Raw genomic sequence first — 26,379 nt, forward strand, 5'->3', positions numbered from 1 at the left:
TATGTTACTTATAATCCTCAGGATAACCACGAAAAAAATAACTCAAAATACACAAAAAGGAAAATGAGAAGGGAACCAAAATGGAACACAACAACAAAAAATCAATTAAACACAAATGAAGGCAGTAATGGAGGTAATGAGGAAGGAAAAGCTATAAGACATATAGAAAAAAATAGCAAAATGGCTGAAGCAAATTCTTCCTTATCAGTAATAAGTTTAAATGTAAATAGAGTAAACTCTGTAATCAAAAGGCATAGATTGGCAGAATGGATGAAAAAATTATGATCGCACTATATGCTGCCTACAAGAGACTCATTTTAATCAAAAGAAACTGGTAGGTTGAAAGTGAAATTATGGAAAGAATACTCCACGCAAATAGTAACTAAAAGAGAACTGGGGTAGTTATACAAATATCATACTAAACAGACTTTAATTCAAAATGTGTTTCAAGGTACAAAGAAGGACATTACATATTGATTAAAAGGTCAATTCACCAAGGAGCTATAATTATAAACATACACACAACTAACAAGACCATCACAAAATATATGAAGCAAAACCAGGCAAAACAGAAGGGAGAAATAGTTCTACAATAATAGTTCTATACTTCAATACTCCACTGTCAGTAATGGGTAGAACAACAACCCATAAACAGAAGATCAATAATAGAGAACTTGCAAAACACTATAAACCAACTAGAACAAATAATATATACAGAATGCTCTGCTGGCAATAGCAGAATACATATTTTTCTCAAGTGCACATGGAGCATTCTCCAGGATACACCATAAATTGAGCCCCAAGTCTCAGTTAATTTAAAAAGAATAAAATCTTACGAAATATCTTTTGTGGTGACAAAGGAATGAAACTGAAAATCAATAACAAGTGAAACTGGAAAATTCACAAGTATGTGGAAATGGAACAACACACTATTAAACAATCAGTAGGTCAAAGAATACATCACAAGGGAAATTAGAAAATACTTAGAAATGGATTAAAATGAAAATACAACCTATCAAAACATATGGGATGCAGCAAGGCAGTGCTCAGAGATTTATAGTTATAAAAACATATTTTTAAAAAGAAACAATATATCAAACCAATAACCTAACTCTACACCTTAAGGAAATAGGAAATTAAAATAGCAAACTAAATCCAAAGTTAGCAGAAGGAAGGAAATAATAAAAATTAGTTATAATATTGTAAATTAAGTATATTTCAGTTAAGTAATTAATTAAATTTTTTAAATGGTGTTGGCAAGTTTATGAGAGACCAGACACACACACTCTTATGCACCATTATTGGGGATGTATAGCAAATGTATAGGGCAAATTAGCAGTATCAAAAATTTTAATGTCTATATATCCTTTGACCCAGGAATTTTTTTAGGATTCTACCATATAAAAAATATCCTCACATAAGCCCAAAGATATTTATTGCAACATTATTCATAATGGATGGGGGAAATCCCTGGAAGTAACTTAAATTTCCATTAATAAGTGAGTGTTTAAATAATGTTAACATTCAGATTCTTGAATAGTATGACTCCACAAAAAAGAAAGAATTTATATGGAAAGAACTACATGGCATATTGCCATGTGGTCAAATAGAAAAAAAGGAAATTGCAAATCATTATAGAGTATGATTCCATTTATGTTAATATACTATTAATGATGATAATCTGCTCCACAGATGAAATTGCCTGGTTATGACATCGTCCTGCTGCCCTAGGATTGAGAAAGAAAAAAGAAGATAGTGAGGAGAAGAAAATTACAAAGGGATAAGGAGTTGGTAATAAAAAGAGGAAATAGAGAACTTCAAATTTTTAACTGTATATCCTGAAAGGGAGAATAGTGCTTAAAGAGTACAGGTTCTGGAACCAGACTGCCTGAGTTCATAGTTGGACTCTGAACTTACTATCTCTGTAATTATCAGTTAGTTGTCTCACTTCTCTGAGCCCTAGTTTCTTCATCTGTAACATGGGAATAATAATACCTTTCTCATAAGGTCCTTATGAGGATGGGCTAAATTTATCCATGTAAAGCACTTAACAAAGGTGCATAGTAGGCACTCAATCAACATTAGCTGTTATTTCTTTGGACCAGGCACTGTGTTGTGTTTTCTGTACATGATATTATTGAATTGTTACAATGACGTGGATGTCATCTATGGAAGCTAACTGTTACAGAGCCCTTCCCTCTTGTGCTACAGTTGCTTCTGACTTTTACTGCCCTCCTTTTATAGTTGAGGAAAATGAGGGTCAGAGAGATAGATGGTTTTGCTCAAGGTGCCCTAGCCATATAGGGATGGTCTAATTCCAAAGCCAGCAAACTCATTTTACTACTCCAGAGGGAGAAGGGAAAGAAAATAGAGAGGGGAGAGCCGGTGCTGGGTGAGGGTGGGAGACAAGAGGGGATTACATTGGGTTTTATCTCTAGCAAGGGCCTGAGATACCTTTGGGGCCAATGCAGGGCCAGGCCAGCAGAAGGCGGGGTGGGTGGAGTTGAGCCAAGGGAGAAGGGATAAAACCAGGTCCTGACCCACAGCACCCAACCCGTCGTTCGTTCGTCCTCAGTGCAGGGCAACAGGTAAGTGTTGCTTTCAGCCTGGTGCCCTCTCTCTTGGTCTGCTTGCCCACCTCAAGGCTGTATATGCTGACTCTCTGGCCTGACTAGATCTGACTTTGTCTGTTCCTTAGAATCTGTCACTCTGTCATTTTCTTTTTGCCTCCTATGTCTCTTCCTGTCTTTCCCAGTTTTCAGCTTTCCTTTGTCTTTTTTCCTCGTTTCCTCTCCTCTGTTAGTTTTCAAGATCACTCACTTTACTTCATCATTCTCTGACACTCTAGCTTTCTCTTATTTTTCCTTTTTCTGAGGTCTATATGTATCTTTTCCTCTAAATCTCTCTCTCCCTTTCCATCTCTTTCTTCTACTCTGTATCTCTCAGTCTCGCAGTTTTTCTATCTCTTCCATTCCTTCTCTGTCTCCCAAGAAGAGGTCTTGGTATTTTTTTTTTTGGCAATTCTCCATTCCTCCCTCACTTTGACTCCTTCTCTCTCCTTGGCTGACAGCAGAGCTCAATGGGTCAGACCCCAGAGGGCCAGAGGTAGGGAGAGAAAACAAAGTGAATGTGGGGTGGTGGGAATGATGAATTGGGAAGGGAGAGATTTGAGGGAATTGAGAGTTGAATAATTAGCAGAAATAAGGGGAGATGGTGGGAGAAGAATGGGGCCCTATGCTGAAAGTCAATTGATTTGTTTTCTCACCCTAATTCACTGTGAGGCAAATCATTCATCCTTTGAAAAAAAGGGCTTGGCCTATGATTTCCACAACCTCTTCTAAGTTTTATTTCATGGTCTTCTAAATTTTTGTTTCTAAGAATTTCTGATTCTGATTCCAGGAATCTAAAATTCTTTATGATTCTTCCATGATGGGGAGAGGGTGCTAGGAAGGGAAGTAAATCCTGATGCTTCCAACTCCTGAAGAGAAGTGACCACATCCCCTCCAGACTTAACTGATTCTTTCAAAGCAGGCCACAAAGGGGAGAGAGAGATCGAGGAACGCTGCAATGAGTGGTTTCTGGCTCTCTCCTGGGGTAGAGTTGTGGTTGGCCCCTCTGATCTCTGGGACTGCAGATTGGCTGCTGACACGAGAGAGGATTTTAAGGTGTAGGGAAAATCTTCTAGTAATGCTCTATCACTTGGTCCAAAATTTCACAGTTACCTCCTTGGGTAAAAGCATTGTTTTAAGAAGACCCCGGCAAAGATTGGTGCATAAGTTGTTAAATAATGGAATGAATGAATGTATGAATGAATGAATGTTCACCAGTGCCTGAAATTCCGCTTCAGTTAGAAATCTGTTCCTGTGGTAAAGGCATTGGTTACAACTCAAAATCAAGTGTCCCAGAAAGGGACCTGTTAGTGTAGGAGAGTGGATTTATGCCTGGAGTCAGGCTCTCAGTCAGGATAATGTGTAGTAATATTAGAATCATAGATCCATAGTGGTTAGGTTAGTAGGCTCTGGAACCAGATTGACTAGGTTCAAATCCTGGTTCTCCTACTTAGTAGCTCTGTGACCTGAACAGGTTACTTAATCTTTTGGGCCCTCAGTTTCCTCATCTTTGAAATAAAGTTGATATTAGTATATAACTCACAGGGTTGTCATGAAGATTAAATAAGTCAATGTATGTGAAGCATTTACAAAGGGGTATGGCACAGTGAGAACTCTGTGAGTGTTTGACTGGTAGAACCAGATGGAATCTATGGAGCTATCTAGTCCAATGTTTTTGGAGAAACTGAGGCCCAGAGAGGGAAAATACAGAGCCCAAGTTCATATAGTAAGTTGTAACAGAATCAGGACAAGAATCAGGATTGAGACAAGAATCAAGTTTCCAGACCTGGTCTGGTGTATTCATGATGTTACTTCCCTTGACTATACCTTCACTTTCCCTACATAGAAAATGTAGAATATAAAAAAGAACAGATAACACTTTTTCAGCATTTACTCTAGGATAGGCACTCTTCTATATACTTTATATAGATTATCTTACTGGATCTTCACAACATCCCTGTGAAGTAGATTGTCCTTGTTATTATCTACATTTTAAAGATATAAGACATAGAGCAGAGACATGACTTTTCTAATATCCCAGAGCTAGTGAGTGGTAGAGCCAGGATTCAAATGCAAGTAGTCTGGCTCCAGAGGCTGTGCTCTTAATACCCTAAATTGCCTAAAATACTCCTTTGATTTGATTTTACTCTCTCCAGTCTCATGATAGGTAGTAAGATAGAATGGAAACAGAGCCCAAGATGGGCAGGCAGAGTGAGGCAGGGCAAATTCCAGGAAAGGAGTGCCAGAACAGAGAAACTGGAACTGAAGCTTGAAAGAACTTGATAATTCAACAAATTCCAAGAAGTAGCCTATATTTTCCCAGGTCCCTGAGAATATCATGGCCGAAAGCCCCTTAGAGATGATGTGTGTACTGAACTTCTGTTTTTATACCTGGGGGTGGGATTCACCATCATCCAAAGGCAGGACTGGACTTTGCTTCCAATCTTGGGGGTTTTTCTTCACATTACATACCCCAATGTTGTCATTATTGTTGTTAATGTTGGGGAAAGGAATTTGCAGGAGCCTGGAACCTGGCCATCTGCTTTGCCTCCTCTCCCTGGGCCATCCGCCCCCCTCACCACCAATAGCTAGGGTCAGCCCCAGCCAGATGCACAGACATGATTCTAGAAAGGAACTCCTCTTCTCTTCCACACCCTGGTCTCAGCTTCGGGAGTGGTCAGACCCTAAACGTGATAAACTCTGGGAGCCTTATCTGTGGTCTGCAGGCTCAGTTCCAAGCAGTTTAGCCTTTGCAGGAAGGCAGGAGAAGGGAAACTCATATCTCCAGATATAAGGTAGGCATCAAATCCAATTCATTACCTACCATATGAGGTAGACATAAATACCTTACATTTGACAGCTGATGAAAGCTGAGACCCAAAGAGGGGAAGTGACTTTCCAAGAACGTCCAACAAGGAGTTGGGGAGCTGGAATTGAAATAAGAAAAGCTAAGATTTTCTTTTAGGCACTTTCCTAAAGTCTTAACATGAGTTTCATTAGTCCTTTCAACACCCCTTGGCCTTTCCCAATTTCAGGACCCACACACCCTACCGCACATACCAACGTATGCTCTTATGACAGCCTGTGAGAGTTGGAGGAGGATGCTCTGGGATGGAACAAGGGGAAGAGGCTGCTTTGTGAGTTAGGAGGAGGGTGTTTGCTCTATGAGATCTAGAAGGGAGGAGTATTGCTCTGTAAGAGGTGAAGGAGGTTGTCATATGACGACATGGCCACGAGTTCCTCCTGTTCACTTTTCCCTCACAACATAAAGCCTTAAATACTAGAGGTGCTGTTAGGTTCTACTAAGTAGCTCTCCTGGTGGTGGGAGGGCCTTAGTCTTACCACATTCCTCCATCTCTCTCCCATTATCCTGTCCCATATCTTGTCTCACCCTCTGATGCTGGATCTCTAGTTTGTCCTTTTTCTTTTAATCTATTTCTCCCTCTTGCTATCTCTAGCTCTCTTTGTCTTTATATGTCTCAGCCCTCCCTCATCACAACCCCCAACCCACCTTAGCCATCTCTCTGTCTCTATCCTTTGATCTTAGCTCTAACTCAGTCTCACTCTAATCTCCCTCAGTAGGGAGGGCCAAGATCCTCTTTCCCTAGCTCTTCTTTGTTGTTCTCCCCCACCCACACAATCTCTGACAGAATTTCTCCTTTACCTTTGTTCCTGACTGACTCTCTGCCTCTGCTGGATTCTCTCCTCTCCTGCTTTCAGTTTTCTGAGTCTTTGTATATTCAGCCATGCTCCTTGGTTTCGCCTCATATCCCTTTTTTGTCCCTCTGTCTATCTGTCTCTAACTCTACCTCTGCTCTGTTTCTCTCTCCCTCTCTCTCTTCTCTCATCTTCTCTCTTTCATTCTTTCTTTTATCTCAGTCTCTTTCCCTACCTTCTATATTTCCCATAATCCTCTTGTCCTCTGCTTTTCTGGATCAGTCCTCTTCTCCCTGTTCTTATCTCTACCTGTCCCCTTTCCTCTTGCTTTGATCTCTCTCCCGCTATTTCTGTTGTAACTCCACTACTACCATTGCACCTTTGTTCTCTTACTTTCCTCCTTTTATCTTTCCTAATTTTTCTTTCTTTATGACCCTTCCTCTCTTCTCTTTCCTCCATTTGAGTCCCTGCTCATTCATTAATTTACTCCCCAATTCAACAAATATTTATTGAATGCCTACTATGTGTATTTTTTTCTTATATTCTCCCCACCCCGATTCTCTCTTCTGTCTTAGTCTCTGCCTCTTTCATTCACCTATAGACTTGTTTCCCAGATTCCTTGGGTCTCGCTTTCACCTACATCTCTATCTGATTTTCAAAACTCCAGGAGAAAATTCAAAGACAGTAAAATATCTGTCTCGTGGCACATGGTGCCCTTTTGTCCTATTTCCTGAATCTACTTAAGCTGGTACCTATGGCCTCAAGCTCCTTGTCTCTCTGACTGGGTCTGCTCAGGAAACACTCTGAGTGAAGCCTCATGAGCCCTTGTCAATGGCATCTGTCTGCATTAGCAGGTTGAATCTTCATTTGGCTGAGGCCAATATTCTTAGAAAGAGTCTTAGCCCTAAGTGTTGATCAAAGGGTTGGTGGGTTGTCAACTGTCATCCTGCCACACACAATCAGACTTCAATGATCCTTACCATCACAGAGCAGGTCAGTGGCAGAGTCTGAATCAGAATTCAGGCTTTCTGACCTCCAGTGGGAACTCTTTTCTTCACCTCTTTTGTCTAATGATCAGTTTCCTGTTTCTTCCTCTCTGATGCCCTATTAGTACATTTTAATATTTGGAAAGTTCTTACCCTGAAATGACAATAAAGGCATCTCTGGGGAGGGAGGCAAGCATTGGGTGAGAAGCTAAAGGCAAAGGATCAAACACAAGAATGACCCTTGGCTTTCAGCCAGGTCTTCATGGTGGAATCTCATCTCTTCCACATCTTATGCAGAACTTCGGGCTCAAGAGGGTGGCAGCAGCCATGTTGCTACAGCGTTGCCCAGTGCTTATCCGGAGCCCCACAGCCATCCTGGGCAAGATGATTAAGACTCACCAGTTCCTGTTTGGTATTGGACGCTGTCCCATCCTGACCACCCAAGGAACAACCTGTTCTCAAATCCACCTTAAGGCAACCAAGGCTGGAGGGGGTAAGAAGTCACTGCTGGCAAATGGGGGAGAATGTCTGGATCCTAGAGATAAGATTCCAAGTCATACTGGTCATCATTACCTAATAATTGGAAGGGTTCATGTGAAAAGTATCAAGGAAGAATGAGCTTGCCTAAGAGTTCACTGGCCTCTGACTTCTGGCAGTATCTCTAAAAGGAGTTTCACTCTCATTCCCCTCACATTCTATATACTCCAGTCATGCTGAAACTAAAGTTGTCTGGATTAACTCTGTTTTCTTAAGTTTCTGTGTCTTTGCACCTGTCAAATGACTCTCTCCCATTATCTTTGCTAGAGTATCTCATACTTCTCATGCAACATTTAACTTGGGCATCATCTCCTCTATGAAGCCTACCTAGACTTCCAGCCTGTCCAAATCCAATTCTGGGTCATGTCCCTTTCCTCTTCTAGCCCATGTCCTCCCTCCAATCCCAGCACTGCTCATAATGTGTCTTCAGTATGTGCCATCCCCAACAACTCAGGAACTCCCCTAGGGACCAGATACATCCATCTCTGTGTCTCTACCATAGCCTGAGATAGAGCTTTGAGATATAGTACTTCTCAGTGACCACTGTTAAACTTACAGCTAGAAGCTCACTGCCACTTACTCTTAACTTTACGTAGACTCTCCATCTTGGGCCAAGAGCCACTGTCCCTTCATGCTGTTGGAACTCCAGGATGGGAAGAGTAAAATTGTGCAGAAGGCAGCCCCAGAAGTCCAGGAGGATGTGAAGACTTTCAAGACAGGTTGGAGTTAAGTTCCACCTCATGTAACCTCTACACCTAATGCTTGATTTCACTTTATTACAGTCCTGAGCTAGGCAGCTCAGGGCAGCTAGTATACATTTCATGATGGAAGTCCAGTCTTTTCCAGGGGAACCATGTTACTAAATAGTATAGACTGTGCACTGAAATGCACCCTCCCCAACACACATACATGCTTCTGTAACTTTTAGCTATTAGTCTAAAATGAGCCCTCTAGAGTTCTGCCTCCTCTCTCCCAAGTGACTAAATGGATTCCAACAGGCTGGGCTCCCACATTTAAGCAATACCACTCTATGACAATCTGGATTTGCATAAAAGAGTGAGTTTTGGAAGCAGCTACATTCTTTAGAAGGGTATGGAGCCCAGGTGAACTCAATTGGTGCAGACCACTGAAGGCCACACTTGAGAGTTGGCCACACTTGAGAGTTGGCCATACAGTCAACATCTTTCATAGACCCTTTTGGGATATAATTAAGAGTAAAAATTTCAAAATTGAATTTTAATGACTTTCAGAAAAGAAGAGTAAGGTACACTGTCCTGCATCTACCTTCCAAGTGAAAGACTCAGCATTGCTGCTCCAGTTGTCTCACCCAAGGGAAAGTCCTAGTGAAGAGAAGTGTAATTCAGCCTATGGATGGCTTCCTGACATATAAGTCTCCACTTGGGGAGATGAGAAAGGGCTAACTTTTCAGAATATTTCTTCTCTCTGTACAAGGCTTCCCTCCTTCCTAAACTTGAATATTTATATGTTGTATTGTGTTTAAAGAAGATAGCACATGCTTTCTTTTTCCCCCCTTTTTTTCATGGCCAACGAATCCCATACTCCTTCTCAGACCTGCCCATCTCCCTGGCCTCAACCAGCCTGAGGAAGCCATTCTTCAGTCCCCAGGAGCCAGAGAAAAATTCAGAGAAGGCCACACACCTGATTCAGAACAACATGGCTGGTGAGTTTGCTGAGGAGGAAGTAAAAGGGGTAGGAATATGGAAGGAATGCTGAAAGGGCTTCTGACACAGTAGAGGCAATGGCAAGAAAGCACTTTAGAGCCAAAGGGAATCTGAGTTTAAATTTTAATGCTGGCACTTGCTGTATCTGCATGCTTTAGAAAGTAAGTCACTCCCCTTCAGTGAGATTTTAATAACTCAACAAGTTATTATGAGAAGGAAATAAAATTACACTTATGGAAGTGCTTCTAACTTGTTATGAAGCTTCATTAAATATTAGGTGTATTCCTATTATTTCTTCTCCATGTTTCCCTCAAAAACTCTCATCCTTTGCAGAGAACCTTTTTCCCCTCTTATATGTGTTTATATTCATTTTTCATAATAGAATGTTTTATTTTCCCAATATAAAAAGAATATAAAGAGGGAAATTTAAAGCACTCAGAGTTCCACCATCCACCATTAGCTTTTTGTCATACTTTTTCCAGATATTTTCCTATGACTAAACACACACACACACACACACACACACACACACACACACACACACACACACACAACTACACTTCCCTCCACACACATGTTGTTATTAGAAATGTGATCTTATTCCACCTGGAGTTTGTTATTACGCTTTGTTCACTTAACAATATGTTGGGGCATTATTCAATGTCCCTAAACATAGAGCTGCATAATAATTATTAATGGTTGAATGTGTTCTGTAGCATGAATGCAACATCATTTAGTTAACCAAGCACCTATATTTCAGGTAATTGTTTCCAACTTTTTGTGTGTATTCTTCCACTCTACATTGTATGTTGGTTTTACATACATATAAATGTATCCAAAGATAATATATAGTATTATCTTAGACTTAGTGTGGCTGTACTATAGAGTATTTAGTTATTCCTCTATTGGGTTGCTTCCAATTTTTCCTATTACAAACAGAGGTGCAACAAACATCCTTGAATGTACCTCATGTATATAGGTAAGTGTTCCTCTAGAATAGACACTAAGAGGTGACGATTCTCAGGACGTAAGGGTGTGTACATTTTCAATATTAATAAATATTGCCAATTAGTCCTCCAAAGTGGTGTACCAGTTATCAAAGAGAATCCATATTCTCACACGCTCTCCAGCACTTAGTATTATCACATTTTAAAATCTTTATCAATTTGATGAGTGAAAATTTGTTTTTGCCTTTTGATTTTCCCCGATTAAGCATCTTTTTCTACATTTATTGAATTGTCTGTTTATATTATTTGCCCACTTTTCTATTGGGTTAAAATTTTCCATAATAATTGTTCAGAGTTTCTAAAAAATAAATTCTGGATATCAATTTTTCTGTTAAACATGCTGCAAATATTCCCCTAGGTATGTCAGCATGTGCATTTTAAAAACACTTGGTACATATTTCCAAACATCCCCACAGCAAAGATGTTTCCAATTTACCCCCCTACCATATAAGTTGCCATCTGCAACAATCATGATTTCTGTCTCATGGATAGAGTTCTGGAGTTCAACAAGCCCACTGGCATACATTATTTCAATTTATCCTAAAAGTAGGGTTGCTCCATTTTGTAGTGGTAATGGTTAAAGAAGTAGACTCTAGGTCACTTATTTGTAGGCCACTTATGTGCTGTATGACCTTGGTCAAGTTACCTAACCTCCATAAGCCTCTGTTTCCGCACTTGTAAAATGGAGATACTAATAGAACTTACCACATAGGGTTGTTATGAGGAATAAATGAAATAATATCTGTAAGTTCCTAAGAGAGGGTATTACATGTAATAGGCACTTATTAAATGTTGGTTATAATAATATTATTTAAAATTATTACTACTACTACTACTACTACTATATTACAATAATCATAATACTACTACTATGTGCCAGACACTAGTTTGGGTGTATTACATTCTGTTTGTCATCAGATGGTCACAATTCTGCAGGGAAGATATTATTAATCCCATTCTACAGATGAGGAAATTAAAACTAAGAGGATTCATGACTTGCTCAAGATTACACAACTAGGAAGTGGCAGAGCTATGACTAGAAACTAGACCCATCAACATTCTTCCACTGAAACTAGAAGTAGTGATTCTAGTAAGGAGGGTGCCATACTAACCTTGGGAAAAGAGATGAGGCCATGCCAAGGGTAGGAAGCCTGAGTGAATGTATAAATAAATTACTAAGTGAATGAGTCAGTGAGTAAGCAAAGGGATGCTTGAATGAAATAGTAGAGAGTTAATGTGACCCAGTAAGTTAATGACTGATCAAATAAATGAATAAATGGAAAGAGAATTGGAGAACACCAAATCAACAGCATGAATAAAATATGGACTAGCCAGGAAGTAATTTAAAATGAATTCTTCTCATCCCCATTTCTACTCCTGCAGGAAACCATGTCTTTGGTTATGACCAGTTTTTTAGGAACAAGATCATGGAGAAGAAACAGGACCATACCTATCGTGTTTTCAAAACTGTGAACCGCTGGGCTGATGCATACCCCTTTGCCGAACACTTCTTTGAGGCATCTGTGGCTTCAAAGGATGTGTCTGTCTGGTGCAGTAATGACTACCTGGGCATGAGCCGGCACCCTCGGGTCTTGCAAGCCACACAGTGAGTAGTAGGGTCTGAGCCATGAGCTGTGGGGAGACATCCAGAGAAGAGCCAAAGCCACTCATGGAAGGAAAAGGCAGAGCTGACAGTGGAAACCTTGTTTCCACCCAACACCCCTTTTGTCCAAGGTCTTCCAGCAAATCTAATCCTCAGACATGAACTAAGTCAAAAGCTATGTTTTCCAAACTCTTTGGTGTCCAGTGCTACAAAGGAAAGGATGAGAAACCAAGCAAGGCCCACTCTCTATGAGTTCTTACTCTGGCTGCAGAATGAGTATTGCCAGAGATGATGTGCTAACTCCTCTAGAAGGTCTTCCAAGCTAATCAAGCTCAACATGGCTTCTCCCTCCATCCCTGAGTGCTTTCAGCCTGAGAAGGAAGGTCCATTTCTCCCATTGTTCCCAGCCTGCCCTCTACCTGGTCATATAGGACACAGCTCATAGAGTCACTAAATCAATACTGATCCCCTTCAAGGAAGAGAAACCTACCCAGTTCCTCAGAATCTGACAAGAATTTCTTCTCCTTGTCCCCTTTCTGTTTTCTCCTGGCCAGAGAGACCCTGCAGCGTCACGGAGCTGGAGCTGGTGGCACCCGCAACATCTCGGGTACCAGCAGGTTTCATGTTGAGCTGGAGCAAGAGCTGGCTGAGCTGCACCAGAAGGACTCAGCCCTGCTATTCTCTTCCTGCTTTGTGGCCAATGACTCTACTCTCTTCACCTTGGCCAAGATCTTGCCAGGTAAGCCTGGTGCCTGAGCTTTGTTCAGGGGTGGTATCCTGCACTACAGCATCCAGGTTTACTGCCTCCATCACTCCTCCCCTGTCTTCTGAGTTCACTTGCTCCCATTGCCCTTCCTTATTACCCACCTTGCATCTCCTCAACACTGGATGACTATATCCCAACCTCACAGAAGGGTAACATCATAAATTTATCATTTCCCAACTCAACTGCACTCTTAACACTTATAAACAGTCCTTTTATGTCCCTACATCAACTTTTTCAAACTTTCTTCCCCCTTCTAAAACCTGTAGCTACCTCCTCCTTCACTCTTAGCAAATAACCTCACATCTTACAACACAAAGAAAACAGAAGCCACCAGACAGGAGCTCCTTTAACTTATAGCCACCAAATCCACAAATTCATCTGACTGTTCATGTACCCTTCTTTCATTCTTTCCTTTTACAAATTGAAAGCGCATCTCTCCTTCTGCCTAAAGCCAATCCCTTCACTTATACACTAGATCCCATCTGAATCCCATGTTCCTACTTCCCCATTCTCTAGCCAATAATGTCTTCAACTCATATGCCTGTCATCCTTCCATCATAGCCCAACTCTGGATGAATATAACTCTCCACCTTCTTTTTTTTTTTTTTTTTTTTTTTTTTTTTTTTGCGGTACGCGGGCCTCTCACTGCTGTGGCCTCTCCCGTTGCGGAGCACAGGCTCCGGACGCGCAAGCTCAGCAGCCATGGCTCACGGGCCCAGCCGCTCCGTGGCATGTGGGATCCTCCCGGACCGGGGCACGAACCCGTGTCCCCTGCATCAGCAGGCGGACTCTCAACCACTGCGCCACCAGGGAAGCCCTCTCCACCTTCTTTATGTCAATCCTGGTCTTATATAATTGCTCAGATGGGAGCCACTAAAAATTCATGATCCCCAATGTCTACCAGGTCCTCTATGCTGCCTGGCAATCCTGTTTTCATAGTCAGCTCTCCAAGTCTCCAAGGTAACTTTGCCAAACCCCGATCTCTTCAGCCTTCTTACACCTCCACCTGACCTTCAACCACAGCAAATGACTTCACCTCCTACCACACGGAAAATAGAAGACCCCACACAGTAATGTCCTCAACTTCTTGCCTCAAACTACTTATAAACTCATGAGCATTCCCCTATGTCCTCTCCTCTCTCCTTCTCTCCTGTCACAGTAGAAGAGGTGCCCTTTTTCTTGTTGACTAATTCTTACACTGGTGCTCTGTGTCCTCTACCTCTTCAGGAACCTTGATCTATGAGTTCTCTCTCTCCCTCCTGTATCTTTAGCCTCTCCCTCTCTTTAAAAATGTTGAAGTCTTTTGCATCTCAAAAAAAAAAAAAAAACACTTGCCCTCATCACTCTCTAGCTACTGCCCTTCTCTCTCCTCCCTATAACAGCCAAACTGCTTGAGAGAAGTCTCCACACTTGTTATCCACTTCCTCAGTTCCTGTCTATTTTTCAGCACACTGTAAACACCTCCACTGCTTCTCAGAAACTTTTTCCGAGATCACACATAACCCCAGCTAAAGCCAACATCTTTGGGAATGTTTTCAGTGAACCCCCTCTTCAGCCATTAGAATTCAACTTCTTTCCATTTCCTCTGCCACCATCCTCACCTAGACCAACATCATTTTCTTGATTTCACCTTTGCCCTCCTACAATATATTCTTCACAACAATCAGATCACATTTTAAAAATGCAAACCTATCTTTGTTACTCCCCTGCCCCAAACCCTTTAATAGATCCCCACTGCCCTTAGGACCAAATCCAAACTCTTTATAATGCCTTCTAAAGCCCTCAATAATCTGGCCTCTACCTATCTCTTCAGGCTCATCTTTTGACACCCCTCCTCTCACTCTTTCATTCAGTAATATATTAATTCATATATTCATTCACTCACTTGAAAATCAGTAATTTGTTTTTTATCCATTCATTCATTCATTCATTCAGGAAAGGTTTGCTTAACATCTAAAGTACACTTAGTCTTAACCTGGGTACCAGAGACAGAAAGATAAAAAGATGTGGCTCCTGCTCCCTAGAAATTCCCAGTCTAGTTATCTTTCACAGCAGGTCCTCCAGGAAGTCATGCCTGATTTCCACAGGTAGAAGTGATCCCTTACTCTAATGAAAGGCCACAGTTCCTTGATGTCAGTGCAGTTTTGGGGGCCCAGGGATCAACTCCATCCACCAATTTCCCATCTCTACCTGTTCTCCCAGCATTGTCCAGTAAAAAGCCCTGCATTCCTCAGGTCCTAGAGAAAGGTCTTCCCCTCTCTGGACCTTAGCTTCCTCACTTGTACAGTAAAGGGATTAGATTCCATGGTCACCAATGGCCCTTCCAGCTCTGACTTGTCATGAGCTTATGATTCAAATTGTGAAAGTCTGATGAGTGTCTACCCTGTAACTATAAGCAGAAGGATGCTACCTGGAAGAGGTGGGATTTCATCTAGATCAGGAAGAATCTAGCATCAGTCCAAATCAGCAAATATTCCCTGGGATAAACTCCTTTCTAAGGCTTAATCTTGGTGTCTAGGAGAAGGAACCTAGGTCCTGTCCTCAGGAAACTCTGGAGCTTCTTGGGAAATTCAAATTTCCTCCACCCCAAGATAGTCAAAGGCCAGACCAGAGTTAGAAATGCCTGGAGGGAAGAGTGTAGGGGTCAGAATTTCAGGGCAGAGGAGTTCTTCCAAGAGAGGAAGAGGTGTTACAAAGGCTTCCAGAGGATGGAGAAGCAGAGCAGAGTCTTTAAAGGGAGGAAAGGGTTGGCTCTCTGTCCCTGCCAGGTCAATCCTGAGGTTGAAGTGTGAATACTGGGACTGAAGCTTAAGCATTATGCATCTGGTTCTTCAGGGTGCGAGATTTACTCAGATGCAGGCAACCATGCTTCAATGATCCAAGGTATCCGCAATAGTGGAGCAGCGAAGTTTGTCTTCAGGCACAATGACCCTGACCACCTGAAGAAACTTCTAAAGAAGTCTAACCCTGAGACACCCAAAATTGTGGCCTTTGAGACTGTTCACTCCATGGATGGTATGTATATGTGTGAGTGTATGTTTACTAAAATTGGTCTCACAAAAACTATGATGATAATGATAACAGCTAACATTTATAGTGCTTATTATGTGCCAAGCAAAATTATTAGTATTTTACATGTATTAATTCACTTAATCTTCACAGTGATTCTATGAGGTAGGTGCTATCATTATTTCTGTTTATTTATATGAGGAAATTGAGACATAAACAAGTGAAGTGACTTGCCCTAGGTCACACAACCAGTAACTGCCAAAGGATGGAGGCAGCTATTACACTGATCTCAAAGGTTAAGAAACTAAAGTGCGGAGACAGTATGCAATTTGTCTTGGTTGGCTCAGTAAATTGGTGCCAAAGTGAGTAGCTGCACACTAGGATGTACGATTCCAATTCCTTCACATGACACTCCCTCCATTAGAAGTGCAAATCAATCATCCCAGTGTCTGGTTTCTGCAACAGAAAATTTCACAAACCATTACCTGGGAGATTTTTCAGGGTCCAATATCATCCTACCTCTTTTCTTTTCCCAACTGAAACAATGCTCAAATCATTCCATTGTTGTCCCTTTAAGCAGAAGTCATGTGTTTTAGGCATAACCTTCTGGATTTATTAAAAGGAAGAGGTCCTCACTTCATTTCAACTTGTCACTTTTCCAAGTGAAACAAAGGAGAGTCCACTGTGTTCTCTGATTTAGCCAATGTAAGTGCCATCACATCAAGCAATGGTGATGCACAGGCTGTTGAACCAAACTATCCATGTTCAAGTCCCAGTATGACAACTTACTAGCTTGGGCAAGTTTCTTAATTGCTCTGTGTCTCAGTTGCCTTACCTTTAAAAATGGAGATGATAATAATAGAGTAGCTGCGAGAATTTAAGTAAGTTAATTTATATAATGAACTTATTGTCATGCCCTCTTTCACAGTTCTACAACTAACAATGATTATATTTCTACCACTGAGACTACTCTAATTCATTCATTCTTTTTTTTTTTTTTTTGGCCACACTGCATGGCTTGTGGGACCTTAGCTCCCCGACCAGGGATCAAACCTGGGCCCTCAGCAGTGAGAGCACAGAGTCCTAATCACTGTACCACTAGGGAATTCCCTCTAATTCATTATTTCTGTAGTGAAAGCCATGTTGGAACCATTCTACTTCCTTACACTTGCAAATGAATGGTTCCTGATTCTTTTGGTGGAAACACTGCCTAAATTGTCAACCATAGGGCTGAATTCCTCCCACTGAAATGATGCTTGAGCCATCACACTGTCCTTTTTGTCTTGGGCTCCAACTCCTGTGGTTTTCTCCCCTCCTGTTGTCCCAGCTCACATACTTTTATCCAGGCCTGGAGTCCCTGTTCCCACCAGAAGAAGTTTCTTCTGTATTCCAACTCCCTGTACCATTAGTTTCCAGCGATGGGGAATGGCAGAAGTGTGGGTTCTTGTATATGTAGAGTGGCCACAAAGTCTATACATGAGAGTCACAGCCATTTGAAGACCTTATAAACGACTATCAGCATAGAAGATGTCTAGAATAACAGGGAAAAATGGTAAATCTGCATGGAAAATGTACAGGAACATACAGATTACTTCTAATTCACTTTCATTCAGTATATTGAGACTGAGTCTGTGGGTGGGGGCCCTCAAGTAACAACATTGACAGAGATGAGACAGAAATATATTCCCACAGAGACACAGAAAAGACACAGAGGCACAAAGAAACTCAGAAAGAGAGAAAGATATAGAGAAAAAAAGTCTGAAGTCAGAAAGGTAGATAAAAAAGGGACACAAACAGTAAGAAAGAGAGAAGTGAGAGAGGAACGTGAGGGAGGGAGTGAGAGAGACACTGACAAAGAGACAGAGGGAGGAAGTGGAGAGGAGAGAGAAAAACAGAGGCAGAGATAGAAAAATAGAGAAACAAAGATGGAAATAGCCACAAAAAGAGAGATAGTGACAAAAAGCCAGAAAGACAGAAATAGGGAGGACCAGTGAAGAATAATAATATTGACAGGGCTGCCAACAGTACTTGGCTGAGGGGGCGAGCAGGATCTAAAATCAGGACTACATTAACCTGGAGCAAAAGGTTATTTTTTTCAATTTATTTAAACAAAGACATCATATAGGCTAGTGCCAATCCTAGATGGAAATACACAGACTTGTACAGAAAAAAAAAAGCAGAGAGAGGCTGGCAAATAGCATAAACAAGATGACAGATATTATCAGAATGAAGTAAAAATAGAAAGAGGCAAGTCTTAATCACAGGTTGGAGAAAACACACACACACACAGCTTGGGTGGGAGTGGGGTGAAATTAGTCAACACATATAAAGAGGTTTGGCATAGCCCCAACTGACAGTGCACACCCACCTCCTTTCCCAACCTAAAGTAGTTATGGGTCACAAATTCCGTGCTGGAGATGGAGCTGGGGAAGGGTTATGATCTACCTCTATTTGTTGGCTTTGCTCAGGTGCCATCTGTCCCCTTGAGGAGTTGTGTGATGTGGCCCACCAGTATGGGGCTCTGACCTTCGTGGATGAGGTTCATGCTGTAGGACTGTATGGGTCCCGGGGTGCTGGGATTGGGGAGCGTGATGGAATTATGCACAAGATTGACATCATCTCTGGAACTCTTGGTGAGTGAGTCCCTTGAGTTGCCCTTATATACAATTCAGAAAGGAAGCCCCTAGAAGACCCTTTTCTTCCTCCTCCCCACAACTGCAGGAGCTATTCGGGTAGAATTTACAGCCCCAGGCTATGGAACTCGTGGATTCTCTCATCCCACTCCCACCCCACTGCAGAGTTGCTGAGAAAGTCTGGGAGGGTTTTCTGAGAAGACCCCTGAGCCAGGCCAAATAGCCAAGTTCAACTCAGTGAGTGGAGAGTTGTGGTTCTAAACTCCTCCCCCACCCCAGCCCCAAACTTCATTTTAGCTCCACTTTTGGGCCTAACCAGTTGATGGTCCCACCCAGCTCCTGCATATCTAGTCATTGCATATGGCAGCCCTTGAAAGTCCTATCTCAAAGCAGCAGAATTATCAGCTCTGTCTGCCTTGTCATGGACAGGGGAGATGAACAGAGGCCTGTGAAGGGAGTCTGGAGCTCCAGCTTTTGGTATACCGCCTTGTGTTACCTGGTGCATGACCCTGTTCCTTGGGGGACTGATAATGGGGTCTGTGCATATCCTCCTCATTCTCCTCCTTGTCTCCAGGGAAGGCCTTTGGCTGTGTGGGCGGCTATATCGCCAGCACCCGTGACTTGGTGGACATGGTGCGCTCCTATGCTGCTGGCTTCATCTTCACCACTTCACTGCCTCCCATGGTGCTCTCTGGGGCGCTGGAATCCGTGCGGCTGCTCAAGGGAGAGGAGGGCCAAGCCCTGAGGCGGGCCCACCAGCGCAATGTCAAGCACATGCGTCAGCTACTAATGGACAGAGGCCTTCCTGTCATCCCATGCCCCAGCCACATCATCCCCATTCGGGTGAGAGCCCCACACTGCCCATTTCTTTCTCTACCTATCTCTTCTGGGAGCCTTCCCACACCCAGCAAACCAACACCTGTTCCTGTCAACTCTGCTTTCTTGTTAATCATCCTCCTTATTGCCAGTTTTGTTGCCCTTTTTGAAAAATTATCAGTCATTCTGGATTAGCCAGTCCTTTTTTTTTTGTTTGCATTATCTCATGCTTATTTTGCATTAGCTATTATCTCATGCTTATTAGACTGTCCTGACCCTCAGTTTTTTCAAACTGTGGATCAAGACCATTAACGGGACACAAAGTCAGTTTAGTGGGTTATGATTAGCATTAAAAAATAGAAGAAATAGAATAGGAAATGTTGGAGCACATCACACATAGTAAGGGTATCGTTTTATGAGAAATTTGTTTCAGTTGCGTATATGCACGTTTATGTGTATGTGTGTATAGTACGGTCATGGTGTGAAATGTATTTCTTAACGGAGAACTGAAGTCAGAAAATAGAAAATCAAAATCCATGGGGCTAGCTGCTACTTTGGATTCCCAACTATGTTTGTGTTTACTGCCTTTAAAAATGAACCTCTGGGGCTTCCCTGGTGGCGCAGTCGTTGAGAGTCCGCCTGACGATGCAGGGGACGCAGGCTCGTGCCCCGGTCTGGGAGGATCCCACGTGGCACAGAGCAACTGGGCCCATAAGCCATGCCGTTGAGCCTGCGCGTCCGGAGCCTGTGCTCCGCGGCAGGAGAGGCCACAGCAGTGAGAGGCCCACATACCGAAAAAAAACAAGAACCGCTATTGTATGTACGTGCCACACTTTCTTTATCCATTCATCTGTCGATGTACACTTAGGTTGCTTCCATGTCCTGGCTATTGTAAATACAGTTGCAATGAACATTGTGGTACATGACTCTTTTGATGGACCTAGCGACTGTCATATAGAGTGAAGTCAGAAAGAGAAAAACAAATACCATATGCTAACACATATATACGGAATGTTAAAAAAAAAAAAAGGTTCTGAAGAACCTAGGGGCAGGACAGGAATAAAGACGCAGACTTTGAGAATGCACTTGAGGACATAGGGAGGGGGTAGGGTAAGCTGGGATGAAGTGAGAGTAGTATAGACATATATACATTACTAAATATAAAATAGATAGCTAGTGGGAAGCAGCCACATAGCACAGGGAGATCAGCTCGGTGCTTTGTGTTCACCTAGAGGGGTGGGATAGGGAGGGTGGGAGGGAGATGCAAGAGGGAGGAGATATGGGGACATATGTATATGTATGTATACATGTATGTATGTATATGTATAGCGGATTCACTTTGTTATACGGCAGAAACTAACACACCAGTGCAAAGCAATTATACTCCAATAAAGATGTTAAAAAAATGAACTGCTAATTCTTTCTTAAACTCTTAAATGACATCTATTTGTGTGTGTCGGTAAGCTGGGGTATGGTAAGGACAATTTTTTGTGACCTTTATTGATGAGAATGGTCACTGTTCTTGGGCCAACCCAATGTTCCCTTGAAAGACTGCTTTTGTAAATATGTTTCTTTAATTAACCCAGTGGCAGCACCCCAGAGGTGGCTTGGGGGGGTTTATCTTCCTACTCAGAAGCACCCCAAATTAACATACTAGCTAAGTATGCTTGCTCTGCCAACAACTTCAAGACAAGGTCCCTAGTGCCACCTTCACCTCCTTTCATTTTTTTTTAATTGCAGTATAGTTGACTTACAATATTGTGTTAGTTTCAGGTGTACAGCAAAGTGATTCAGTTATATATATATTTTTTTCAGATTATTTTCCATTATAGGTTATTACAAGATAGTAATAGTTGCCTGTGTTATATATTTAATAGTTCCCTGTGACTATAGTTCCCTTTGTTATGTAGTAAATCCTTGTTGCTTATGTATTTTATGTATAGTAGTTTGTATCTGTTAATCCCATACTCCTAATTTATCCCTCCCCTCCTCCCTTTCCCCTTAGGCATCCATAAGTTTGTTTTCTGTGAGTCTGTTTTCTTTATAGATTCATTTATATTATCTTTTAGTCTCCACATATAAGTGATATCATTAATATTTGTCTTTCTCTGTCTTACTTCATTTAGTATAATATTCTCCAGGTCCATACATGTTGCTACAAATGGCAATATTTCACTCTTTTATGGCTGAGTAATATTCCACTGTGTGTGTGTATGTGCTGCTATGAACATTGAGGTACATGTATCTCAAATTTGCTTGCTGCCTCTGAGCAACTCCTTGATAGAAATTCTAGACCTGCCACTGACTAAGCCTTTTATGAAAAAATATGTCCCCAAATTCAGTGGTGTTCCTTGATCTGGTTCCCTCCACCTACTTAATGGAGCTAGTGATAGTGGTCCCAGGGTAGCAGATACTGACAGACTTTTCTCCTGAGCCCAGGTGGGTGATGCAGCACTGAACAGCAGGATCTGTGATCTCCTGCTCTCCAAGCATGGCATCTATGTGCAAGCCATCAACTACCCAACTGTCCCCCGGGGTGAGGAGCTGCTGCGCTTGGCACCCTCCCCCCACCACAGCCCTCAGATGATGGAAGACTTTGTGGGTAAGTCCTCAACATGGGTGCCTACAGTACTCTCCTTCCCTTCAGCCCCAGTATGTGAAGAAGTTGAGAATGGATGCCATTCAGTTTAAAAATATATTCCTGGAACATCTATTATGTGCCAGACCCTATACTAGGGTCATAAATTTATGAGAAACAGTCCTTATACTCATAGGGCTTCAGTTTGGTTGAGGAGATCATAGCAGACCCAAACAATGACTTCAAGGGCTGATCAAAATTCAACAAAGACAATGTATGGGGGAGTTGTGGGAGCAGAGAGGAGGGGCCTGACCCAACCTGTGGGATTCAAGACAGGCTTCCTAGTGGAGGTGACACCTGAGCTGAGTCTTACAAAGCTGTGTGGTATTGGGCCAAGAGAAGAAAGAGGGTGTAGTAGGGGTATTCCTAGCAGAAGGAAGAGCATGAAGAAAGGCAAGGAGGAGGGTGAGAAGTAGCCTGGGACTTATCAAGAATAAGCAGTTGTTACTGGAATGTAGGGTAGTAAGAATGGAGGGGTGGAGGGCAGTGTTTATCTATGAACCTACAAAGACAACACAAGATTTAGAGGCTTGTAGAGCTGAATAGTTTGGGTTTTATCCTGAAGGATGCCAGTTTGGATGCTCTCTGGTGGTCTAGTGGTTAGGATTCGGCACTCTGAAAGATGCCAGTTTAGTCAATTCACCTAAAGTTTACTGGATTCCTGTTGGGTGCAGGGCCTGGCATAGAGCAGGTTCTCTTTCTAGGTCTGTTGGGTGAAAGACACATAGGCAGTTGATGGTATAGCAAAGGAGACAGACATAAACATGGATCGTACTGGTCCAGTGTGATGAGTTCCAGTACTCTGGGAACTGGAAGGAGAGTGCTCATTTATGGCTAGAGAGGGTATAGGAAGGGTGAAATTAAAGAGGCTTTATTGGTAAGGAAGTCCTGCTGCACCTTGAAGTACATGTGGTATCGTGTAAGGACATTCCAGAATAAGGGAATTCCATGAGCATGGACCTAGAGATAGGAAAACAGAGGGCAGGCATGGGCAACAGTCATTCTGTTTGTCTGGAGCATAGGCAGAATGAGAGTCCCGGGAAGAAAAGACATGTAGGTGCCATTCATTCATTCATTTAAAAACATCAAATAATGCTAGCCAACATTTATTAAGTATTTACCACGTGCCAAGAACTGTTCTAAACACTTTACATGTATAAACTCATCTAATCCTCATGGGGTACAGATGGTATTATTAGTATTTCCATTTTATACATGTAGAAATTGAGGCATAAAAATATATAATAACTGGTCCAAAGTCACACAGCTAATAGATTTGAACTGCAGAGTCTGTTTCTACATCCATGCTCATACCACTAGATCTGTATACTACCTCTGTGAACTAATGATCTAGACTTCTGGACCTTTTGCTCAGTCCTCTCACTTGCTCCAGGCTTCAATTATAGACCTCTCAGTACTCTCAGTTCTCTGAGTGTCCATTTATGCTGGGCTTTTGCAGGAAAGAAATATGAGGCATCCACCATGACTCCAGCAGTCAGTCCTTCAATGTCATAGCCAACCCATCACGAAATCTTGCAAATGTTCTCTACAATCGCTCTCTAATGTCTTTTCTCCACTGCCACTTCTTTAAGCCATGTCAATGTGATTTCTTCCTAATTTTCCTGCTTCTCTCTTGCTTCCTTCTAATCCCTTATCCATATTGACCACTAGAGGGATTTTTCTAAAAATCTGACCATATAGCTCTCTTGCCTAAACCTCTTCATTTTTCCCTATTGTCTAGACTAGAGCAGTGGTCTCCAAGGTGAGGTATGCAAGATGATCCATAGGGTAAGGGGATTTATTAGAATTTTATGTTTACTTTTTATATTAAAAAATAGGAAATTAAGCGTGACTGATATTGATCTCTAATATATAGAGTGACAATAATATATGTATATAGTATATAAAAAATACATACATTGGAGGTACATACTACAACTTTTGTACTAATAGGATGTATAAGCCCCCAAATTGGAGACAACTGGCCTGGAGAACAGGCAAAGCTCCTTGGCATGGCATTCAGTGCCTTCAACATGGTGAACTCTATGCCCTCACTTCTTGCCCACATTCATTTTATTTCTCCAGCTACACTGAATGATTTATAGTTCCCTCATTTTGCTCTAGCCTCTTACCTCTAGGATTTTGCTAATGATGCTCCTTTCTGATTGGAATGCCCTCCCTCACCCCTTACTCTGGCTTACTTCTTTTCATCTTCTAGACTTAATCAGGCATCCTTTCATTCATTCTTTCGACACATATTTATTGAGTACCTACTGTGTGCTAGATACTGTTCTAGGTGCTGGGGATCCAGTAGTAAACAAAACAGACACAAATTCCCTATTCTTCTGGAACTTACATTCTAGTGGAAGGAGATAGTAAAAAAACACTTTAAAAAGTAAGTGCAAATTAAATAGCATGGTAGTTCTAAGCACTATGGAAAAAAATAGAGCAGAAAAAACGTGCTGGTTGGGGGGATACATGGGCTAGCTTGGAGGAGGGTTGTAGCATTAAATGGAGTGTTATGGGTAGAGACAACCAAAGTGACACTTGAGCAAAGATATGAAGGAGGTGAAGGAGTTAGCTGGGCAGAAATCTAAGAGAAGGGCATCCCAGGCAGAGAGAACAGCCTAAGACAAGGAAGACCCTAACACAGCAGTATTCCTTCTGTATTTGAAGAACAGTAAGTAGATGAGTGTGGATGGAGTGGTGTGAGCAAGAGGGAAAGAGACAGAAAACTGAGGAGGGGCAATGTGGGCTAGACTGTGTAGGGTATTATAGGCCACTGGAAGGGTTATGGCTTTAACTCTGAAATGGAGAGCCTTCTGAAGGATTTAAGCAGAGGAGTAACATATCTGATTCAGGTTTTAAAAGAATTTCTCTGACTTCTATGTTGAGAATAGACTGAAAGACTGGGAGCAGGGACATCCATTAGGGGGTACTGTAATATTCCGGGTTAAGAAATTATGGTGGCTCAGACCTGAAAATAGCACTGTAGGTGATGAGAAGTGGTCAGATTTTGAAGGTAGAGCCAATGGTATTTGCTGATAGACTGGATGTATGGTAGGAAGAAAGAGAAAAATAAAGGATGGCTCGAACATTTTTGTACTGAGCAACTGGAATTGCCATCAACTGAGATGGGTAAGGCTGAAAGTAGGGTAGACTTGGTGGAGAGTAGGGAGATCAGTAGCTCAGTTGTGCTCATGTTAAGTTACAGATGCCTACTAGATATCCAGGTGGAGATATAGAAAGGCAATTGGATACACAAGTCTAGAATTCAGGATACAGCTTTGGGCTAGAGATGAAAATTTCACAATCATCAGCATGTGATGGTATTTAAAGCCATAAAACTAGATGAGATCACACAGGGAGTAGGCATGAAAAAAAGCCAGGGACAGAGACACAACTGAGGTACTTCTGACAGCAAGGTCAGGTTCTGTCCTCTGGGCTCCCACTCCCTCTAGGAAAAACCCCTGCCCCAGGCTCCCAGGTCACAATACTGACGACACTGTGTGGGTAGTGTCAGTGTCACCTTCCTCACCAGGCTAGGAGTTTCCAACTAGATGGATTCACTTCTTGAGCCACAGCATGTCCTGTACTTAGGGCTTGGTTCAGGCCAGGTCAGTATAGCTTCAAATTATGTCACATGAGTGCTTCTCAAACTTTTATACATCACAGCACCCATACACAAATGCTAACATTCATAGCACACGGTGGAGCAAACTGAGGAGGATACCTCTGGTTCCGAGACATCTCAAAGGGTTGGGGAGATCAATATCTTGGCACATCTGTAATGTGACACAGGGATTAAGACCTACTCTAACCAATTATTTCCCTCCCCTCCCCTCACTACCTTCAGAGAAGCTGCTGGCAGCCTGGACTGAGGTGGGGCTGCCCCTCCAGGATGTATCTATAGCTGCCTGCAACTTCTGTCGTCGTCCTGTGCACTTCGAGCTCATGAGTGAGTGGGAACGTTCCTACTTTGGGAACATGGGGCCCCAGTATGTCACCACCTATGCCTGAGAAACAAGCTGCCTTGGATCCCCACCACACCTGCACCTCTCTTGGGGCTGGGCCGCCTCCTGTCCTCTGCTTTGTTGTGTGCCTCTAGCTGACTTGAGCCTGAAAATAAAGAGCAAAGTGTAGCATTTGTAGCCCTTTGTTTGACAGAGAACAGACAACTACATTATACCTGACCCCCTCAGACAAGTGGCAGAGCCATGAGGAAACCACTGATCACCTGTTGGTCATTTTACTGATAGGGAAACAGATCCAGAAAGAGCAAGAGGCCAAAAACTACACAGTGAGTTAAACAAAGAGCCAGGACATTTGGCAGGTTTATATCAAATGGCTCTTTCCCCATGGTTTCAACAAGAATCCAGGGATTGACTCTTCATGCGTAGGCCCAGAAACTCAGGCCCCAGGTAGCCTCTGAAGCC

At 42.2% G+C, this 26,379-nt stretch overlaps 1 protein-coding gene across 1 annotated transcript; it reads left to right on the forward strand.

Annotated features, from left to right (window-relative positions):
* Positions 1 to 2,526: 2,526 nt before the first annotated feature.
* ALAS2 (5'-aminolevulinate synthase 2) lies at positions 2,527 to 26,088 on the forward strand. The gene is made up of 11 exons (XM_082681636.1): positions 2,527 to 2,588; positions 7,550 to 7,745; positions 8,386 to 8,508; positions 9,360 to 9,470; positions 11,862 to 12,084; positions 12,636 to 12,820; positions 15,683 to 15,862; positions 18,325 to 18,489; positions 19,064 to 19,332; positions 21,745 to 21,907; positions 25,800 to 26,088. The coding sequence occupies exons 2-11, from the start codon at positions 7,580 to 7,582 to the stop codon at positions 25,961 to 25,963; spliced, it is 1,749 nt and encodes a 582-aa protein (XP_082537762.1). The 5' UTR covers positions 2,527 to 2,588; positions 7,550 to 7,579; the 3' UTR covers positions 25,964 to 26,088.
* The last annotated feature ends 291 nt before the right edge of the window (positions 26,089 to 26,379 follow it).

Source organism: Grampus griseus (genome assembly GCF_964374135.1).
Source record: "Grampus griseus genome assembly, chromosome: X".
NCBI lineage: Eukaryota > Metazoa > Chordata > Mammalia > Artiodactyla > Delphinidae > Grampus > Grampus griseus.